Here is an 18809-nt window from a genome sequence, read left to right as displayed (position 1 = left end):
GTTTAAATTAGTTCTTGATCATCTTCTTGGCTGATGGTTTATCAAATTGTTTTTAGATATATGTTATCTGTAGTTTTATGTAAATGACCTTTTTGTATTTTGTATAATGCATTTTAAATGGTTTTTAATTTTTGTAAACTGCTCAGAGAGCTTCAGCTACGGGGCAGTATAAAAATGCAATAACTGGGATGAAAAGCTGGAGATCCACGACTCCCCTCAGCCCTGGCCAGTGAATCCAATGGCGATGCCAAAACACCCCGAGGGCCACAAGTTGCCCACCCCTATTTTAATGTTTCACCTATATAAGTTGCTTTTTTATAGCCGCCTTATCCAATCTGGCGCCTTCTACCTATGTTAGATTACAACTCCCACCATACTCAGCCATAAGGAGAGATGGGAGTTGTAGTCCAACACCACTGGAGGGCGCCAGGTTGGGGAGGATGGAGAACCATAACAATAGCTACTGAAAACATAGCCCCGCCCCTTGCCTCCCCGCCGCGCAGCCCAGAGGTGAGGTCATCGCGCGGATTCTCTTCCACGTGCAGCGGCTGAATGAGCAGGAGCGGAAAGCTCTGATTGGTTCCCCGGCGGAGAGAGGGAGGGCGAGAACGTTCGGAAGGAACATAGCAGTGAGAACGAGAGTCAGTCAAAGCGAAGGAGGCGGGGGAATAGTGGCCGAACCTGCTGCTCTATTGGTTGGAAATGACGGTCGGGGGCGGGGCAGCGTGCTGAGCAGGCAGCGGAGCGGTGATTGGTCGCTGGCAGGAGGAGAGGCGGGGCTAGTTTCGCCGAGGAGGGCGGGGTGCAGGTGCGGCGACGTCGTCGTCGTCGGTGTGCTCCGTGCTGCAGAGGGGGAGATGTGTCCCACCCTGCGTTCCGTAGAGGCCGGGTGACGTCGCGCGCGAGGGGCTTCGCTGAGCAGAAAGTTGGCGGCGTCCGGCAGGCGCGATGGACGGCGGAGTCGCCGCGGTTTCGGCCCCGCCGGCTGGTAAGACGGGCTCGCGGCCGAGATTTCCTTTCCGTGCCGGTTCTTTCCGCCACCTGCCACGGGAGCCGGGCCGGGCAGGCGTCGCCAGGCAACCGGGGAGGGGAGGACAGCCCGGCTGCCCCGCCCCCCGCCGCCCAGTATCCTGTTTCCAGCCCCGGACGGTCTTGCCTGATGCTTCTGGAAAGCTCTCGGGCAGGGCAGGGGCAGGGCAGTGATGGCCGCCCCTTCCCTCCAGCCTGGCGTTCACGCTGCCGGCTTCCCTCCCTCGATGACTTGGCCCTCCTGAGGAAGAGCCAGCCGGCTTGATCGCGCTGCTTGCGGCTCAGACCTTTGGGGTTAATGAGTCTCGAAACGGAGACTAAATAACGCGGTTTAGTTCATCCTTCCCTGGATTACAAGGCCCATCGTCCACAGCCAGCATGGTGCTGGGGAGGGTGGAGCGTGTACTCCAAGCCTCCCGCCCATCTAGAAGGGGCAGGTGAAGGCAGGCAGGTTTAAATGGGCGGCTGTGCTTGTTCCGCTTGGCCGTTTTTATAACTTCCTTTTGGCCGTGAGGATCTCCAGGGCAGAGGTGCCGTTAACCCTGAGGGGTAGCCAGCCAGATGTTCCTGGCTACTCGCAAGCAGGGCGCGGAGGTCCCCAGCATCTTGTACAAGGGCACTGACTGGCCTGGGAAGTTCTTGCTTAGCCGCTGCCTGCCTCACTCAGACATGTGGGTACTTTAAAGAGTTTTCAGCCAATGGAGGGGGGAGCGCTCTGCACATGCTCAGAGGTGCTCCATTCTGAATTGCCTTTCTGTGCCAGGCCTCAGCCCACGTGGCTTGTGAGATGAGAAGGAGCTCTAAAGAACTTCCCCTAAAGCTGGCGCTGAACTTAACCTCCTCAGAGGCGGCAGGCAGGTTTTGGCTCCAGCATTTTGCCATCTCCACAAGAGGCCCCTAATCCCCTCCCAGCAGTGAAGGTGCTTACAGGGTGTCTTTCTCATTCCGTCAGCTTGGGGGCATAACAGGGCTGGGTGGCTAGTGGTGGCCCTCTCTTGGCCATTCTCAAGCCGCAGGTGGCTTCTGATTTAGTTAGTGGGGGTGGGAGAGCACCCATGCGTGGCATATTACGCTGGGCTCAGCATGGGTGCTGTCATCTAAGCAGTCTTGCTCACTTGTGCCTGACTTGCATCTGTGTAAATCTGCTGGACTACTGGTGTTTGAGTGGCTACTCTACTAAAATCAAAGGCAGAGACCCCATTGATTTTAATAGGCGTTGGCTGGGCACTGTCTTGCTCCAATTCAACTGGCTTAGGCCAAGCGGGCTCGCTTATTGTGACTTTAAGGCCCGGAAATGCAGACTCTTTCCAGGGCTGGCCCTGCAGGGTGAGGCGTCCGCATCAGGTGGAGGCGTGGATGGAGCAGGTGCTCTGGGAAACCCCGCTGGCGGCTCTCCTACCATGGTGTTTGCTGCAGGGAGAGAGCAGCCGGCGAGGCTCTCCAGAGAATTGCCTGCCCTCTTCTTGCCCCTGTTGTTCCAGCCATGCGGCTCCCTGCGTGGCAATGCAAATAGGAGGCAGGCGACGGTGGCAACGATTAGGGTGGGTGGGTGGGTGCAGGGTGTGAATGGTGGGATGACAGTGGGGGTGGTGTGGCGTGATGCGGCTACACCTGCTCTCTCCCACCTGGGGCGGGGGTGGGGGAGTTTGCCCCGGGGCTCCATCTCTCTCCCTGTCTGTGGCTGGGGGTGGCTGGAGCTCAGGTTTTGTGTCTTTGGATCCATGCCTGCTGCAACTCTTCTCTCTTACTTATTTATTTGTTATTTATTTATTAAGATGTTTGTATCCCGCCCTATATCACAAGGATCTCAGGGCGCTGTCCTTCCACACACACCCCCTCCTGTCACCCTGACCCAGTTATCTTACAGGGCTGCATTTGTTGACATGACTGAAATTGAGTTTTTGAAGGAAGCTGGTAAACTTTTTGTATTGTTCTGGCAGTGAGCGTGTGAGAGCTGTGTGTGTGCTTATCTCCGGAATGTAGGTTATCTGCAGCCCTGGGTGGTGCTACTTATGTTAGGTGAATTTATCAGATGTGGTATCGGTGCCAGCAGTCATGATGAAGCTGTTGCTTATGGCATTGAAAAGTCTTTTTTTGCCTTAGCCCAGAGACTTGCAAGCTATGAGCCTGGGCATCCGGAGAGGCTTATCAACGGTTCCTCAGTAAGGTCCTTGGTCGTGGTGAATAGGGTCCCCGAAAGACACCCTCTGTCATTGCTATTCCCATGTAGAGGCTGTGTTAGCAAAGGGTTGTTAACGCTTTCTAGGGCAGAGGTGGGGAACCTCTGGCCCTCCAGATGTTGCTGGATTACAGCTGCCATCATCCCTGACCATTGGCCATGCTGGCTGTACTAATGGGGGTTCTAGTCCAAGAACATGGTTTCACACCCCTATTATGGAGTCTGCATTTGGGTTGCACAGGGTGACAGGTCCCATAGATCTCCCTGGTAGTGCTCCAGGAGGGCTAAAGTACTTCACATCCCAGAATCCTTGGTAAAGGGCAGACACATTGCTGTGAAATGGGTTCTCCCACCATTATTTTGTGAGAGACATCTGGAATGGAATGAATTCAATGAATTCTTGTGAAGATGGGCTTATTTTGGGAGAGCCCAGTTGTGGCCACATATTGACTGACGCTAGGTGCGTCTGCAAAGTCAAATTTGAAACTAAGGACTTTCCTGCTGTGCTACATAGATCTGAAGACTCTCTTAATGCCTAGTTGACCTGTGGTGACTTCTGCTGGGTGACATCCCTGTGTAGCAGGAATGGGCATCATCCCAACTTTGACGTTGGAGTCAATGTCATTGCCTGGATTTCTTTTTCTTCTCTGTGTTCTGCGACTTCACAGCTGTAACAAGAGTTGCTGTAGAAAGTGGGAGGACCAGGACAAACCTTCAACCCTATATGAAACCAATGTGGAAGGAGGAGGAAGTGATCCTTAAAAACTGGAACTGGGAGAGGGACAGCCAGGAATTCAAGGCCACTGCATTCCGAGCACTGACCCTTGCTGTGTTTCCCGCAACGGAGGCTGTGTTAGCACTTAAATCTCGAGCTCCTTCAGGGTATATTTAGAGAGACCCACCTGCGTGGGAGTCTCACTATCTAGTGTTAGACTTGTTGTTCCATAGATGGTTTTGTTAAACAAGTAGCACGCTTGAATAACTGCTGTCTGGAGGCTTTGTTCCTGTTCAAGAGTGTGAGATAAGGTATTTTGTAATATGGAAATCTCAGCAGGGTGATGGCAGATTCCTGCATTTAAAACACTTTGCCTCTATGAAAAGGGATTCTCTTCCCAGAGGGAGCTCTTTCCCATGTCTGAGCCATAGGTGGGGTTACCAAGGCTGTAAGGACTCTTAGTGTTCTCTAGGAGAATCCGCTTTCCTCATTTAGGCGATCAGTAATGGCAACCCACCTCCCCTGAAAAACAGCTGTCCTGCTGCTGCTGCCCCTAGTCTTTCCCTCCAGTGTGCTGCTGCAGGAGGATCTTGGTGCATTCTGAGGCGAATTCTAAGTTCATGCAGGGCAGAGATGAAACCCAACAGCCAGGACAGATAAAAGGAAGGACTTTGACATTCAGCAAATAGTGAAATTATGGAATTTACTACCACAAGATGTAGTGACGGCCACCAGCTTGAATGGTTTTAAAAGGGGATTAGACAGATCTGTAGAAGATAAGGCTTCCGGCTGGGTCCCCCCCATTGTCAGTACTTGGCACTGTGCCTGAGCCCATATGGGGTTCTTCCAACCCTGCTCAGTTGCATGGCTGTGCTTCCCAGGACATGCACATCCCATCCCTGGTTGGGGTGGGGCACCGCGATCGTTGCAAGGATTGATGTTACATTTTAAGATGTCCTGATCGTTATTTTAATATTGTATCGGCTTTATATGCTCCTTTAATCAGTATTATGCATTTGATTTATTGTATTGTTGTAGTTAATGTTGTTCCTGCCTTGATCCAAAGGGAGAGGTGGGTAAGAAGTAAAATAATAATAATAACAATTATTATATCGGGGCGGGGGGGAAAGGATTTCTCCCGTGGCTGGACAGGTGACGCCAAGCTGTGGGAGAAATCCTTCCACCTCCCTGCGCCAATATCCACAAATGGGCTTCGGAACAGAAGCTCATTTGTGGATATTGGGGCGGGGAGGTGGAAGGATTTCTCCTGTGGCTTGGTGTTGCATGTCCAGCCACGGGAGAAATCCTTCCACTGCCCCCACCTATGGCTGGCAGGTGCACGTCCCAGGAAGCATGTGGGGAGCCACCGATTGAGGTGCCCCACCCCGGGATGGGCTCATCCCGGGAAGCTGACAGATGTCTGTGGACACAATAATCAACATTTGTGCAAATACTCAACTCTGTACACCATTGGTTATTTGCGTTGGTTATTTTGGGGAACTAACCAACCGTGATGTGGCAAAGGCTTGTCAGATGACACCAATAGTCAACAATTGACTTTTTAAGCAACAGTTCGCTACTTAATCAACCATTGACAATCGTGTCATCCAAACCCAGTCACAGACTGTTCTGTAACATGCAGGCTCTTGGGCTTGTGACTTGATTAAGAGCATTTGAAAACCATTGTGAGGTCCTGGTTCCTCTCTACTCAGCCCTGGTTAGGCCTCATCTAGAGTATTGCATCCAGTTCTGGGCTCCACAATTCAAGAAGGACGCAGACAAGCTGGAGCGTGTTCAGAGGAGGGCAACCAGGATGATCAGGGGTCTGGAAACAAAGCCCTATGAAGAGAGACTGGAAGAACTGGGCATGTTTAGCCTGGAGAAGAGAAGATTGAGGGGAGACATGATAGCACTCTTCAAATACTTAAAAGGTTGTTGTGGCGTTACACCTCACAAGTCAATTCCAAATGTATGTCTGCAGTTTGTAAGTCTGTGGTTTGTAGAATGTTGGCCTGAGTGGGCGGAGTTAGAATGTCTTGGGAGGGGGGAGGAGTCATATATAAGGGAAGGACGGGGGGGGGGGGATTGAGAGTTCTTGTTCTTGTTCTTTTCAGGAAAACTTTTCAGGGAGACTTGTTAGGTACTCTTAGAGTCTGTAGTGCTCTCAGTATTTATGGTACTTAAGTTCTGGGAAATTTGAGAGTCAGTGTAGTGAGTGGTGTCTTTAGAGTGTGGTGTGCACGTAGTGGAAGTATATTAATCAATACTGATAATAAAGAAAGTTCAAGAGTGATTGGGTGAGAAAAAGGAAAGCGCGAATGTGAGAGTGACAGGATTGTATGGAAGGTTTCAAAAAGGTTTTTAAATGTTGTTATTTGAAACAAAGCTTATGAACTTTTAAAAATAAATTTTGATTGTTTGTTTTAAAACTACCATAAAAATCCCACGTGTCTGTTTGGCGTTTATCATCTTAAGTTTACACATTCAGCACCCACTCTGACAATCATTCACCTAAGCAGATATAACTCACAGCACATTATTATATATATTAAAATCCATTCTCCATTTTAAACCCCTTTCTCCACATAGTTTGGAGGAAGGTGGGCTTTATCCCTTGCCTCAGACGTACCAAGTGGTGGTGCTTGGCTTGAGCAGGGAGTAGCCTCGGCCGGGTCTGGTGTTCAGAGCCTGTGTCGTGGCAGTTGTCACGCAGAGGAGGGCCAGGATCTCTCCTCGATCCTCCCAGAGTGCAGGACACGGAATAACGGGCTCAAGTTAAAGGAAGCCAGATTCCGGCTGGACATCAGGAAAAACTTCCTGACTGTTAGAGCAGTATGACAATGGAACCAGTTACCTAGGGAGGTTGTGGGCTCTCCCACACTAGAGGCCTTCAAGAGGCAGCTGGACAACCATCTGTCGGGGATGCTTTAGGGTGGATTCCTGCATTGAGCAGGGGGTTGGACTCAATGGCCTTGTAGGCCCCTTCCAACTCTGCTATTCTATGATTCTATGAAAAGACACCGTGGCCTCTTTGCTAGATGCAAAGAAAGGGATGGTGATTATATTTTTTAAACTACCACCTAGCTTTAGTCTAAGGCTCGTATGGCTACGCAAAAGTCTTTGGAAGGTAGTCCAGTGTTGACTGCAGTTTCTGCTTTCCCCGTAGGACATTTCCATGCCCAGTAAACTCCACCCCGCCCTATCCTGACTTGTACAGCAGAGTCAGCACAACGGTCTGACCCTGAGCAGATGCAGCCTCCCCTTTCCATGAGCGTTTGGCCAGATCCTGCCTTAGGCCCCTTCCTGAGGGTTCCCAGGCCGGAAATCAAATTAGTGGTGTGAATCCTTCATGTTTGTGTCCCCCCTTCTGTCTTGGTACATGAAGCCTCCATGGTTGGTGGACAAATAGGTTTTTGTGAGAAATAATACTGCATTGCATCTATATCACAGCTGAGAGTATGAATAATCCCGTATTATTTTCCTCATCTTGCATATTGGGAGAGCTCAGAGATCATGGCTTGCCTATGTCCATGTAATGCAACCATCCCTGACCTGGTGCCCACCAGATCTGTGGGACTGCAACTCCCAGCACCCCCAGCCAGCATTGGCCAGGAATGATAAGAGCTGTAGTCCAACGTTTCCAGGGGGCACCAGGTTGATCTAATAAGTTCATTGCAGAGACAAGTTTTAGATTGGGGTTTCCAGCCTTTGAAGCTCTGCCTCTTTTGTCATTGCACTAAAGTGTGCAAGTACCCAATCCTTTGGACAGGGTGGGCAGTGGCTGCTGGAGGCATTGATGGTTGAAAGACTTCTCTAAGTAGCGCTCTGCTGCAGAATCACCATGAGCTCACTGGGCTTGTGTGCTTGGAGTTCATGAGGGAGGGAGCACACCTTGAGCTGGTGTTATGCGATGGCAAGAGAGAAATCCGGGCTCAAAGCATAGCTTAGGCAAAGTGGTCAAGCCAAGTCCTCCTCTGCAGGATTGTTGGGCTCAAATGCTATACTGAACTGCTGCTTCCCTTTAAAGCCTGTGTAACACTGAGAACACTTTTCCCCACCTGTAAAGTGCTCAACATTTCCCACCTACCCAGGAGATCCCCAGGATTTAAGCAGTTGTCCCCATCCTTGGGGATGCTCTCCTCACAATTCACCTCTTCCCGATTGGGCAGCAACTCTTTTTCATAGAAAAGTGTGTGCCAACCCCTTTTGCGCTCCCATGCACAGTGACTGCATCTAGCTTGACAACTGTCAAACTAGATGCAGTTACTGCGATTGAGAGTGAAAAGGGGTGTGTGTGAGGTGTTTTTTTTTATGAAAACAGTTGCTGGGGACTTGGGCAAGTGGGGATTCTTAGCAGGTGACCCCAAGGTTCAAGGCAACACTCTGAACCCTGGGGATAACTTTGCTAAGGGGCGATCGATACCCTGTTCGATACCCTAAGGGGCGATCGATACACTTGTCAACTGACAAAGGCTGGCAAACCAGCCTATATGCCGTCTAGTCTTGCCTGCTACCTTGTATGTTTCACAACTCAAATGCACACCGCTCCAGACAAGGCTAGCCTGAGTCATGCATTTTAATGCCTTGTGCACACTTGCTTGGGGCTGGAAAATGTGGGAAAATATTACTTTCCTGTTCTGCACAAATAAAAGAAAAGAACATTTTTTAAAAGGCTCCGACCTTGACTGGGACGGTGCTTGGAGTGGGGGCAGGGGGCTTAGGGGGAGCTTGTGACAGCCCCTCCAAAGTGTGTTTGGGGCACAGCAGTGGGCGCTGCTGCGCCTGGCAAGGTTGTGGGCTTCCCGGAGGAAGCAGAAGCTGGCCTCGATGGGCCTTTGGGGCGTTTCTTCTCACATTCTAGCCAACAATTCCATCACAGTGGGACTTGGTTGCAGGTTCAGACACTTGTACTGCTTTGCATCCTGTGACTGGTGAAAGGCCACATTGAGGGATTCCAGCTGCTGCTGCTGCTGCAGCAGCAGCACCTGTTTTTACTTGACCTATTGAGGAGTGAAGGGAATGCTCTTCCTGTTCCAGGGCAGCTGCTGAAGTGACAAATCCTTGTGCTTGTGTACAGGTGAAGAAGAATGGAAGTGCTTGGGCTGTGGGGACAGCATTGCCGCTAATCAGCGCCTCTACAGAACGGTGAATGAAGCTTGGCACATCTCCTGCTTCCGGTAGGTGGATCTAATCCTGTGGCCTTGTCCTTCTTGGTTACCGAAGCCGACCCTCTCAGCATGGGGGACTCCAGAAATGCAGAGCAGGCGGCCAGCTAGGCCTGCTCATGGAAGGGCCTGGGCGGCCCACCCTCTGATTTTCACCATCAGTGTGACTTTTTTCTTTGGAAGCTTGCTTTTAATATGTCATCTCTGGTGTTATGTAGATTGAATCTGCTCGCAATAAGGTGATGGCTTGTTCTCCACTCCTGTCCTTATGGTTCTGTAGCACCTCTAGCAACCTTCTGCAATTCTATTTGCTGTTGCAAGTGTCCTGTGATGGAGATGAGAGGAGCTACAGCTTCTGCTTCAGCTTGTAGCTGTGAAGTGGGGAGGTAATGGGAAATTAACTTCAGTTCATTTTTGTCCAGAAATTGCACAATTTGCTGCTCGCAGAACACAAACACAATCTGTGGCCCAGCTCCATATATTTCTGAGCCTGCGATGCAATTCATGGAGCAAAAAATATGTTTAAAAATTGCATACACTTGAAAAATGCATATTAAAAATGAACACTTTTGAAAAATGAGCACAAACATGCTTTAATTTATGGGAGAAAATAGTGTACATTTCCAAAATGTGCACAGTTGATCTGTGCCTTTGGGAAAATACGCATGAATTTTCATGCGCAAAGAAGGAACCCAAGCTCTCCATCTGACGCGGACACAAGTCTAGCACGATAGGCTTCTGTCACCGCTTCTGTCCAGCTCAGCCTGAGCCAGGGGCCTCTCGGACCAAACAGGACATCCCAAAGGCTCATGAAACAAGGGCCCAAGCCGACCCCCTCTGTTTCAAGGCCTGAAACTTTAAACAGGAGCAATAACTGAAAGGAAAACTGTTGACTTCGTACCAAGGCCAATTGAAATAAAGCACATAAGGCAGGCAAATATGATAGGTTTAAGTTTATGTATAAAAAGGGGGGAAGGGAACAGCATGGAAAAGAGCCAGACCAATCAATGTTGGGAAACAACACTTACAAGGCAAAACAACAAAACTGGCTAAACCTGTCTAGATGTACCAGCTGCGCGGGTCTTCAGCTGAAGCACAAAAAGTGTGCCGATGCAATTCGAAGGACAGCCCACTGAATTTACTCCCAGGTAAGTGTATATAGCAAGGCCAGCAACCCAGCCTGCCACTGTTGCCACCAGCTGCCTCCCCCTGCCTCAGCGCCGATTTCTCCTCCACTGCCTTAATGAGGAAGGAAGAAGCAGATGGAGGTGAGAACGGGGGTGAGAGGAAGGTGGAGGTGGGGGAGGAAATCCAGCAGCAGGGCAGAATTCAACCATAGGGGTGGGGGAAGAGAAACCCGAAAATAAATGCTTGTGGGCTCAAGTGATTATGAGCCAAAAAGATAACAAATGTGCTTGCAGGGCCAAAAAGGTTGCTGGCCCCTGGCCTATCTGGTTGCATGCTGTTACCTGGGAGTAACTCTCACTGAACACATTGTGACCTGTTTTGAAGACTGAATTAAGCAGAGCTCTTCTGGGTGGTAAGAGGCCTACTATGAGGGGTTTGCTAGACACTTTGCAGACAAAGTCGCTACTGATGCAGGGTCTGTGGGTCCATCTTCAGCATCTGTTTGACTGCTGCGGCAGCCACTTCCCCAGGGTTGCCCATCTCTGTTTTAGATCATCTCATTAGCCTGACAAGAAGATTCAGATTTTGGAAGCTCCTACAGGACCACCAGCATTCCAGATAATTTCCACAATCTCTTGCTATGAGGACTTCTGGAAATTTACCTCCTGGGTGCTGGTGATGCATTGTGTTTATTTCCAGCCCTGACAACTGTGTGGTGGTTGCTAGGATCACCTTTCCTCCTGCCTCCTGCCCTTTAGAACAGCCTTTCCCAACTTGGTGCCCTTCGGAGGTGTTCCCAGCATCCCCCTTCCAACACATCTGGCGGTGCCCCAGTTTGGCGAAGGCAGCCTAGGAACTAAGCCAGTGGGCTTAACTTCCTCCTCCTTGGGCCAGCGGTTGAAATGAGCCTTTTCTGTAGTCGTATTTATTCATTCTGAAGCACCTTGAAAACCAGCTGCTGTAAGATGGCTGTATTGAAAAGGAAATCCCTGCCCACAAAGCTGATGCTAGCAACTCGACTGGCCATATAGCAGGGCAATGTTTTTCTGGTAGTCAACTTGGGCTCCGCACGTTCAAAATGGCCTCTTTCTGTCCAACTCTCTGAGCCACTGTGATGTGCATGCCACTTCCAGGTGAGTTGCAGGCGCTGCAGCAGCTGGCTGTGAACAGGGTGTACTCCTTGGTCACTTGAGTGGAAGTGACTCAATTCTTCCCCTCGTTGGCTTAACTGTAAGGTGCTAGCATCAACGTCTGTGTGTGTTGATGCGGTCTGCAAACGGCCAGATTTGGATGTGTCGGCAAAAACTAAACGGCCAGCACTTGTGCCCTGTACTTAGACGCATATGAGGGAGGCATTCTGTGCCTCCCTGATTGTTCTGTGTCCAGGATTCAGGTCAACATGTTGTTTGTATTAGAAGCTGCAATAGAGGAAACGATCCCTTCCTCCAGCAAGCCCCCTTTTCCTTGTTCCAGGATGGCTGCGTGTTTCCAAACCACTTGGTCTTGCGTTCCCTTCTCTGCTGCTGGCCTGCATGCTTGTTTCTTGCCTTAATTCTCCCGTGCCAAAGTTTTAAGAGGCTGCCGGTGGCGGAAAGCCTTTGGCAGCTTGCAGCGGTGAGTTCCGGCGACTCCTGTGAAGGCTGTTGACAGGCTTCCTGTGGATTAGCTGACTTCTTGGCCTGGTGCGTAATCATTCTAATGTGTTGTTGGCCCTGCTTCTAGGCTGGTTTAACTCTGTTCAGAGCCAGCCCAGCACATCACGCAGGGCAATACCGGCCGCATGCGAGTCTCTCTGAAGATCCAACCTTTTCTGCCTTTTTTGCTCCCAGCAGTCCTGGGGCAGCTCCAGGAGAAACCGGACACCTTCACTTCACCTGCCAGGGCCTTGTTTGAATGTCTGCAGAGACCCGTCCTCCCTCATTCCATCTCAAGATTGCGGTCATGCAGGCACCACAACTTTAACATCAAGGCAGCCTATTACCCTCTCTCTCTCCTTCCCCCAATCTGCTTTTTGTAACATCTTGCCTGATGAAGAGAGTGGAGATCTCAAAAGCTGGTTGACCTACTAAAATTATTACACTAATAGGGATTTTGGGATTTTTGTTATGGGCTCAAGTGGCAGGCAGCCAGATTCCAGCTGGACATCAGGAAAAACGTCTTGATGGTTAGAGCAGTACGGCAATGGAACCCATGACCTAGGGAGGTGGTGGGCTCTCCCACACTGGAGGCCTTCAAGGGGCAGCTGCGCAGCCCTCTGTCAGGTGTGTTTTAGGGTGCATTCACTCTACTATTCTATGATACTGCGGCCTCCTTGTGGGCCTTGTGTTTCTTCCCTGCCAGCCCTGCGGGTCTTCGGTGCCGTGTAGCCAGCTGGTGAGGTTGCACAGAGCCTTCCCCACTTGCAGTAGTGCTGCTCCTTTCCCATCAAGCTGGCTGGCAAAGTGGGCAGAGTGAGGCTGAATCTGCCCGTGCTGCTCCGACTCCCCACTGCTCTTCTGGGAGGGCAGCAGTGAAGCCCACCAGGGCATGTCGCTTGGGAGCTGGCTGGGGGCAGTGGGTTGGGGAAGAGTTAATTTGGCAAAGCGTCGGGCTGAACATAACAGAATCATGGTTAGATAGCCCAGGAGAGGAGCAGCTTCTGCTTTTTTATTTTCATTTTCCTGCCATTCCTTTAAGGAATTCAGAAGGATGTTTTAGTCCAGCCTTCTGCAACCCGGTGCCCTCCAGATCTGTTGGACTGCAGCACCCATAGTTCCCAGCCAGCATGGCTGTGCAGGCTGAGATGGATGGCCACTGCAACCCTAATGAGCTGGAGGCTGTCAGGTTATTTGTTTCTTTCACACCCCTGTGAGGTCAGTTTGGCTGTATGAGAGTAGTTCACTCCAGGCCACCATGAGGGCTGCTTTAGCTGGAACCTGGTTTCCTAGCTAGGGCTGATGGGAGTTGCAATCCAACAAAATCTGGAGGGCCATAAGTTGCCCACCCCTGTCGTCTGGCCACAGAGGCTGGCCCGGCAATCTGGCTGTGCTGTGGGACTCATGAACAGCCTGTGACTGGGCTGAGCCTTGGAGTGAGTCCAAGGTAGCTGAAGAAAACCTTGCTTCTCCTATCTTTCCTCCTGCTGCTTCTGGGAGTTACGTGCTGTGCCTCAGGGGAACATCGGAACTTCTACCTCTTGATCTGTTGGGGTGTACCTCCTAGGAATGGTTGCCAAGTGGTAGCGCCTCTGTGTCCCCATGAGCCATGAACAACGAGACGTTTGCAGGTGGAGGTGTGCTTTGCGGAACAGTTCAGAGCCAAGCTGCATGTAATCTGGGCGGGCCCAGGTGTCAAGATCAGAGGGCCGCTGCATCTCTCCTGCAGCCTTCCCCAACCTGGAGCCCTTCAGATGCAACTCCCATCAGCTGGAAATTATGGGACGTGAAATCCAACACATACTCTAGAGTATGGGGGGGGGGGAATCGTAGAGTGCAGTGGGGGGTGGGTGAGAGTGAGAGTTGAACTTTGCCCCTGCTTCCGCTGCTATGCTTGGCAGCAGTTTTTCTTCTGATGGGGCTCCATGACCAGAACTCAGTTCTGTTGGGAGACCAGTGGCTTTAGCAAAAGCAGGATGGAGGGGGGAACACAAGTGGGAGAAGGATCCCCCACCACCACCACAGCACCATCACACATACTCCACATTTTAAAACCTTTCTGGATTGGTTCAGCACCACCCAGGTTAGAATCATAGAAGAGTAGAGTTGGAAGGGGGCTGTAAGGCCATCGAGTCCAACCCCCTGCTCAATGCAGGAATCCACCCTAAAGCATCCCTGACAGATGGTTGTCCAGCTGCCTCTTGAAGGCCTCTACTGTGGGAGAGCCCACAACCTCCCTAGGTAACTGGCTCCATTGTCGTACTGCTCTAACAGTCAGGAAGTTTTTCCTGATGTCCAACTGGAATCTGGCTGCCTGTCACTTGAGCCCATTCTTCCGTGTCCTGCACTCTGGGATGATTGAGAACAGATCCTGGCCCTCCTCTGTGTGACAACCTTTCAAGTATTTGAAGAGTGCTCTCATGTCTCCCCTCAATCTTCTCTTCTCCAGGCTAAACAGGCCCAGTTCTTTCATTCTCTCCTCATAGGGCTTTGTTTCCAGACCCCTGATCATCCTGGTTGCCCTCCTCTGAACATGCTCCAGCTTGTCTGAGTCCTTCTTGAAGTGTGGCGCCCAGAACTGGATGCAATAAGGTTGAGGCCTAACCAGTGCTGAATAGAGGGGAACAAGTACCTTGCATTATTTGGAAGCTATACTTCTATTAAAGCAGCCCAAAATAGCATTTGCCTTTTTTGCAGCCACGTCACACTGTTTGGTCATATTCAGCTTGTGATCTACAACAATTCCAAGATCCTTCTCGCTTGCAGTATTGCTGAGCCAAGTATCCCCCATCTTGTAGTTGTGCATTTGGTTTCTTTCTCCTAGGTGTAGAACTTGGCATTTATCACTATTAAATTTCATTTTCGTTGTTTTCAGCCCGGTGCTCCAGCCTGTCAAGATCACTTTGAAGTTTGTTTCTGTCTTGCAGGGTATTAGCTATCCCACCCAATTTTGTGTCATCTGCAAATATGATAAGCATTCCCTGCACCTCCTCGTACAAATCATTAATAAAAATGTTTTATTTATTTATTTATTTATTTATTTATTACATTTCTATACCGCTCAATAGCCGGAGCTCTCTGGGCAGTTCACAAAAATTAAAAACATTCAGTGTATAAAACAACAGTATAAAACCATAATATAAAATACAATATAAAAGCTCAACCAGATAAAAACAGCAGCAATGCAAAATTACACATTTAAAACACCAAGTTAAAATTATAGATTGTTAAAATGCTGGGAGAATAAAAAGGTCTTCACCTGGCGTCTAAAAGCATATAATGTAGGTGCCAAGCGAACCTTCTTAGGGAGCTCATTCCAAAATGTTGAAGAGCACTGGGCCCGGGACTGAGCCCTGCAGTACCCCACACATTACCTCCTCCCAATTTAAGAACATACCATTGATAAGCACTCTTGAGTCCTCCTCTGTAGTCAACTGTGAATCCACCAAATAGTTGTTCCATCTAGCCCACTTTTAGCTAGTTTGTTAATCAGAATGTCATGTGGTACTTTGTCAAAAGCTTTGCTGAAGACAAGATATATGACGTCCACAGCGTTCCCACGGTCCACAAGGGAGGTTGTGCTGTGTGACGTCTATGTTCTAGCCATGGTTTTCTGGGCTGGGGGCTGTGTCGTTTGGCTGTCATTTTCAGGTTAGACCTGGGTGTTGCATCTGAGATGCTTCCAGTTCTTCCCCTGGGGAAGGGCTGTCATGTTGAGATGTTTTCATAATCGTGGTAATTGACCATAATCACTTACTTCAGAAGCGAAACTTCTTGGCACATAAATCCTTTTCTTTCATCGTGTAACATGCGGGCTGGTTATCCTGTGGTGGCTGGGCCCTTGCTGTGCTTTCTCCTGTATTTGGGCTTCCCCTCATAGCTGACAGGCCGAGCGCTGGGCCTGCTCCCATCCTGGGTGCATCAGGAACGGCACAACTGCCAGGCAGGTCTTCCTCCTTGGGCAATGGACGGAGCTATCGTGGGGGGGGGGCAGTCTGCTGGTTTCCCTCCGCTATTCCGTACCGTCACTCTTGCCACATCAGAGTTCCATTTTTTCCCTTTTTGCCAAGCTTACTGCAGTAGAGGGGCTCATACTGGAAAAGATCTCTGCCTAGGAAATCTGAACCAGTGCCCCTTTTGTCTCTCACAGCCCTCCGCTTGAATTAAGTGGGACACACATCCACATTGGGTAGGAACTTAATTCCATGCTGTTTCCCTGGACATTGTTGCGGTTTCCTTTTATAGGTTTGGACAGGAAAGCATCTGTAGCTTGAATAGTAGGAGGTGGCCTTTTACTAAGCAATGATTAATGCATTTTACTTTAACATTAAATTTGGGTGTGTGTGGGTGTGTCCAGGAAAAATGAAAGCATTAGACTCTGCAGGAGAGATTTTTCTAAATGAGTAGAAGCCAGTTTGGCTTCAAAGGGACTTATTTTGAGCCAGGTCTTGTTGCCATCTTACATGAAAGGTTTGGACTTGCTGATGCTTCATTTGGAGTCAAGCTAGACCTGGCGCTGGCCCTTGCGTGTCTGTGTAATGGCTGCAGTGCGCTGGTGAAGAGAGCTGAGCCCTCCCCACACTTCATTGGTTTAGGATTTTATTTTCCTGCAAACTTGCTCTGTTATTTTAAATGACCTGGGCTGGACAGAGAAGTGGGGGTGGTTCATCAGTTTCCCCTCTTACTCTGTGTACCTTCAATAGAGAAGTTCCCCCACTTCACTGGGTGTGAAAGGGGCAGAACATATAAATAAAAAGCAACTGTGGGTGTTCCCTCATTCATAACAGATGACAAAGAAAAGACTGAAGTGCTCAATTCCTACTTTGGCTCAGTCTTCTCCCAAAAGCGGGTCTGTGACACACACACACACCCCCGGGAAAAAGTGGAGCAGAAGTTGAGGGGGCAGGATTGCAGTTTGATAAACAAATGGTCAAAGAACACCTAATTTCCTTGAATGAGTTCAAATCCCCAGGGCCCGATGAACTGCATCCTAGAGTAATGAAGGAGCTAGCGGAAGAACTCTCAGACTCTTTGTCTATTATCTTTGCAAAATCATGGAAGACGGGTGAGGTGCCGGACGACTGGAGGAGGGCTAACGTTGTCCCTATCTGCAAAAAGGAGGAACCTGGGAACTACAGACCAGTCAATCTGACATCCATCCCTGGGAAAATGCTGGAGCAGATTATAAAGAAGTCAATCTGTAAACACCTTGAAATCAATGCGGTGATCCCTAGAAGCCAACATGGATTTGTCAGGAACAGATCCTGTCAGACTAATTTGATCTCATTTTTTGATCAGGTAACCTCCCTTGTGGACTGTGGGAATGCTGTGGACGTCATATATCTTATTATTATTATTATTATTATTTATTTATATAGCACCATCAGTGTACATGGTGCTGTACAGAGTAAAACAGTAAATAGCAAGACCCTGCCGCATAGGCTTACAATCTTGACTTCAGCAAAGCTTTTGACAAAGTGCCCCATGATATTCTGATTAACAAACTAGCTAAAAGTGGGCTAGATGGAACAACTATTTGGTGGATTCACAGTTGGCTACAGAATCGGACTCAAAGAGTACTTATCAATGGAACCTTCTCAAACTGGGGGAAGGTAACGAGTGGGGTGCCGCAGGGCTCAGTCCTGGGCCCAGTGCTCTTCAACATTTCTATTAATGATTTGGACAAGGAGGTGCAGGGAACGCTTATCAAATTTGCAGATGACACAAAATTGGGTGGGATAGCTAATACCCTGGAAGACAGAAACAAACTTCAAAGTGATCTTGATAGGCTGGAGTGCTGGGCTGAAAACAACAGGATGAAATTTAATAGGGATAAATGCCAAATTCTACATTTAGGGAATAGAAACCAAATGCATAGTTACAAGATGGGGGATACTTGGCTCAGCAATACTACAAACGAGAAGGATCTTGGAATTGTTGTAGATCGCAAGCTGAATATGAGCCAACAGTGCGATATGGCTGCAAGAAAGGCAAATGCTATTTTGGGCTGCATTAATAGAAGTATAGCTTCCAAATCATGTGAGGTACTGGTTCCTCTCTATTCGGCCCTGGTTAGGCCTCATCTAGAGTACTGTGTCCAGTTCTGGGCTCCACACTTCAAGAAGGATGAGCAGTACGACAATGGAACCAGTTACCTAGGGAGGCTGTGGGCTCTCCCACACTGGAGGCATCCAAGAGGCAGCTGGACAACCATCAACCATCTGTCAAGTATGCTGTAGGATGGATTCCTGCATTGAGCAGGGCGTTGGACTCGGCCTTTTAGGCCCCTTCCAACTCTACTATTCTATGATTCTATGATTAATAAGAAAATGAATGTTTGGGGTACGTACTCCTGCCTGGAGTTGGGCAGTAGGAGAGTGTCAAGCCTGAAATATTCTCAGGTGTGGCATGATAGAGAGGCCCACGCAGCACTCGTGTAGCCGTTCCTGACCCCAGCAGTTGCAAGAGCAGTGTTTGCATTTCCTAGGGGAAGGGTTGTGTCACTGTCGGAGTGCTGAGGTGGCGCATATATTCCAGCAACAGAAGCAGGGGGATGATTGCGCAGAATCAAGGTACGCTGGCTGTATTCCAAACCAGCCATGAGGAAAGCAAAAATATAGGGTCTTGTGCAAATAAGAAGTGTATTCTGCAGGTCCACAGTCCACAGAAGGTGTGCCTTCTGTGGACTGGAGATGCTCTTCCCTTATGAATTGGTGGGTGAACTTTTGCTGGTTGGTGTGCGGATTTACATGTTCTTGAGTTGCACATGGTCTCAGACAAAGCTGAATGGAAGCGTTCTGTTCCTCGAAAAGGAGCCATGTGGAACTTTTTTACGCTTTCTGGCAAAGGTAGAGATGACCCTTCACATTCTTGACTTCCAGGACTGACAATGTATTCAGAATGATTCTAGGTGTCTTGTCCTTGCGGACACATATAAAAGTGAGTTTACTCATCTAAAT

The 18809-nt window shown here is 49.4% G+C and overlaps 1 protein-coding gene across 1 annotated transcript in view; it reads left to right on the top strand.

Annotated features, from left to right (window-relative positions):
• Positions 1-904: 904 nt before the first annotated feature.
• LIMK2 (LIM domain kinase 2) overlaps positions 905-18809 on the top strand; it is a 53911-nt gene continuing 36006 nt past the window's right edge. The window contains exons 1-2 of the mRNA XM_063144135.1: positions 905-988; positions 9001-9100. Of these exons, the coding sequence (XP_063000205.1) occupies positions 949-988; positions 9001-9100 (140 nt within the window). The 5' untranslated portion in view covers positions 905-948. The remainder of the gene's footprint in view (positions 989-9000; positions 9101-18809) is intronic.

Source organism: Elgaria multicarinata, chromosome 18, assembly GCF_023053635.1.
Source record: "Elgaria multicarinata webbii isolate HBS135686 ecotype San Diego chromosome 18, rElgMul1.1.pri, whole genome shotgun sequence".
In the NCBI taxonomy this organism is placed as follows: domain Eukaryota; kingdom Metazoa; phylum Chordata; class Lepidosauria; order Squamata; family Anguidae; genus Elgaria; species Elgaria multicarinata.
Note: the sequence above shows the minus strand (reverse complement) of the source record. Positions and strands in the feature narration are given on the sequence as shown.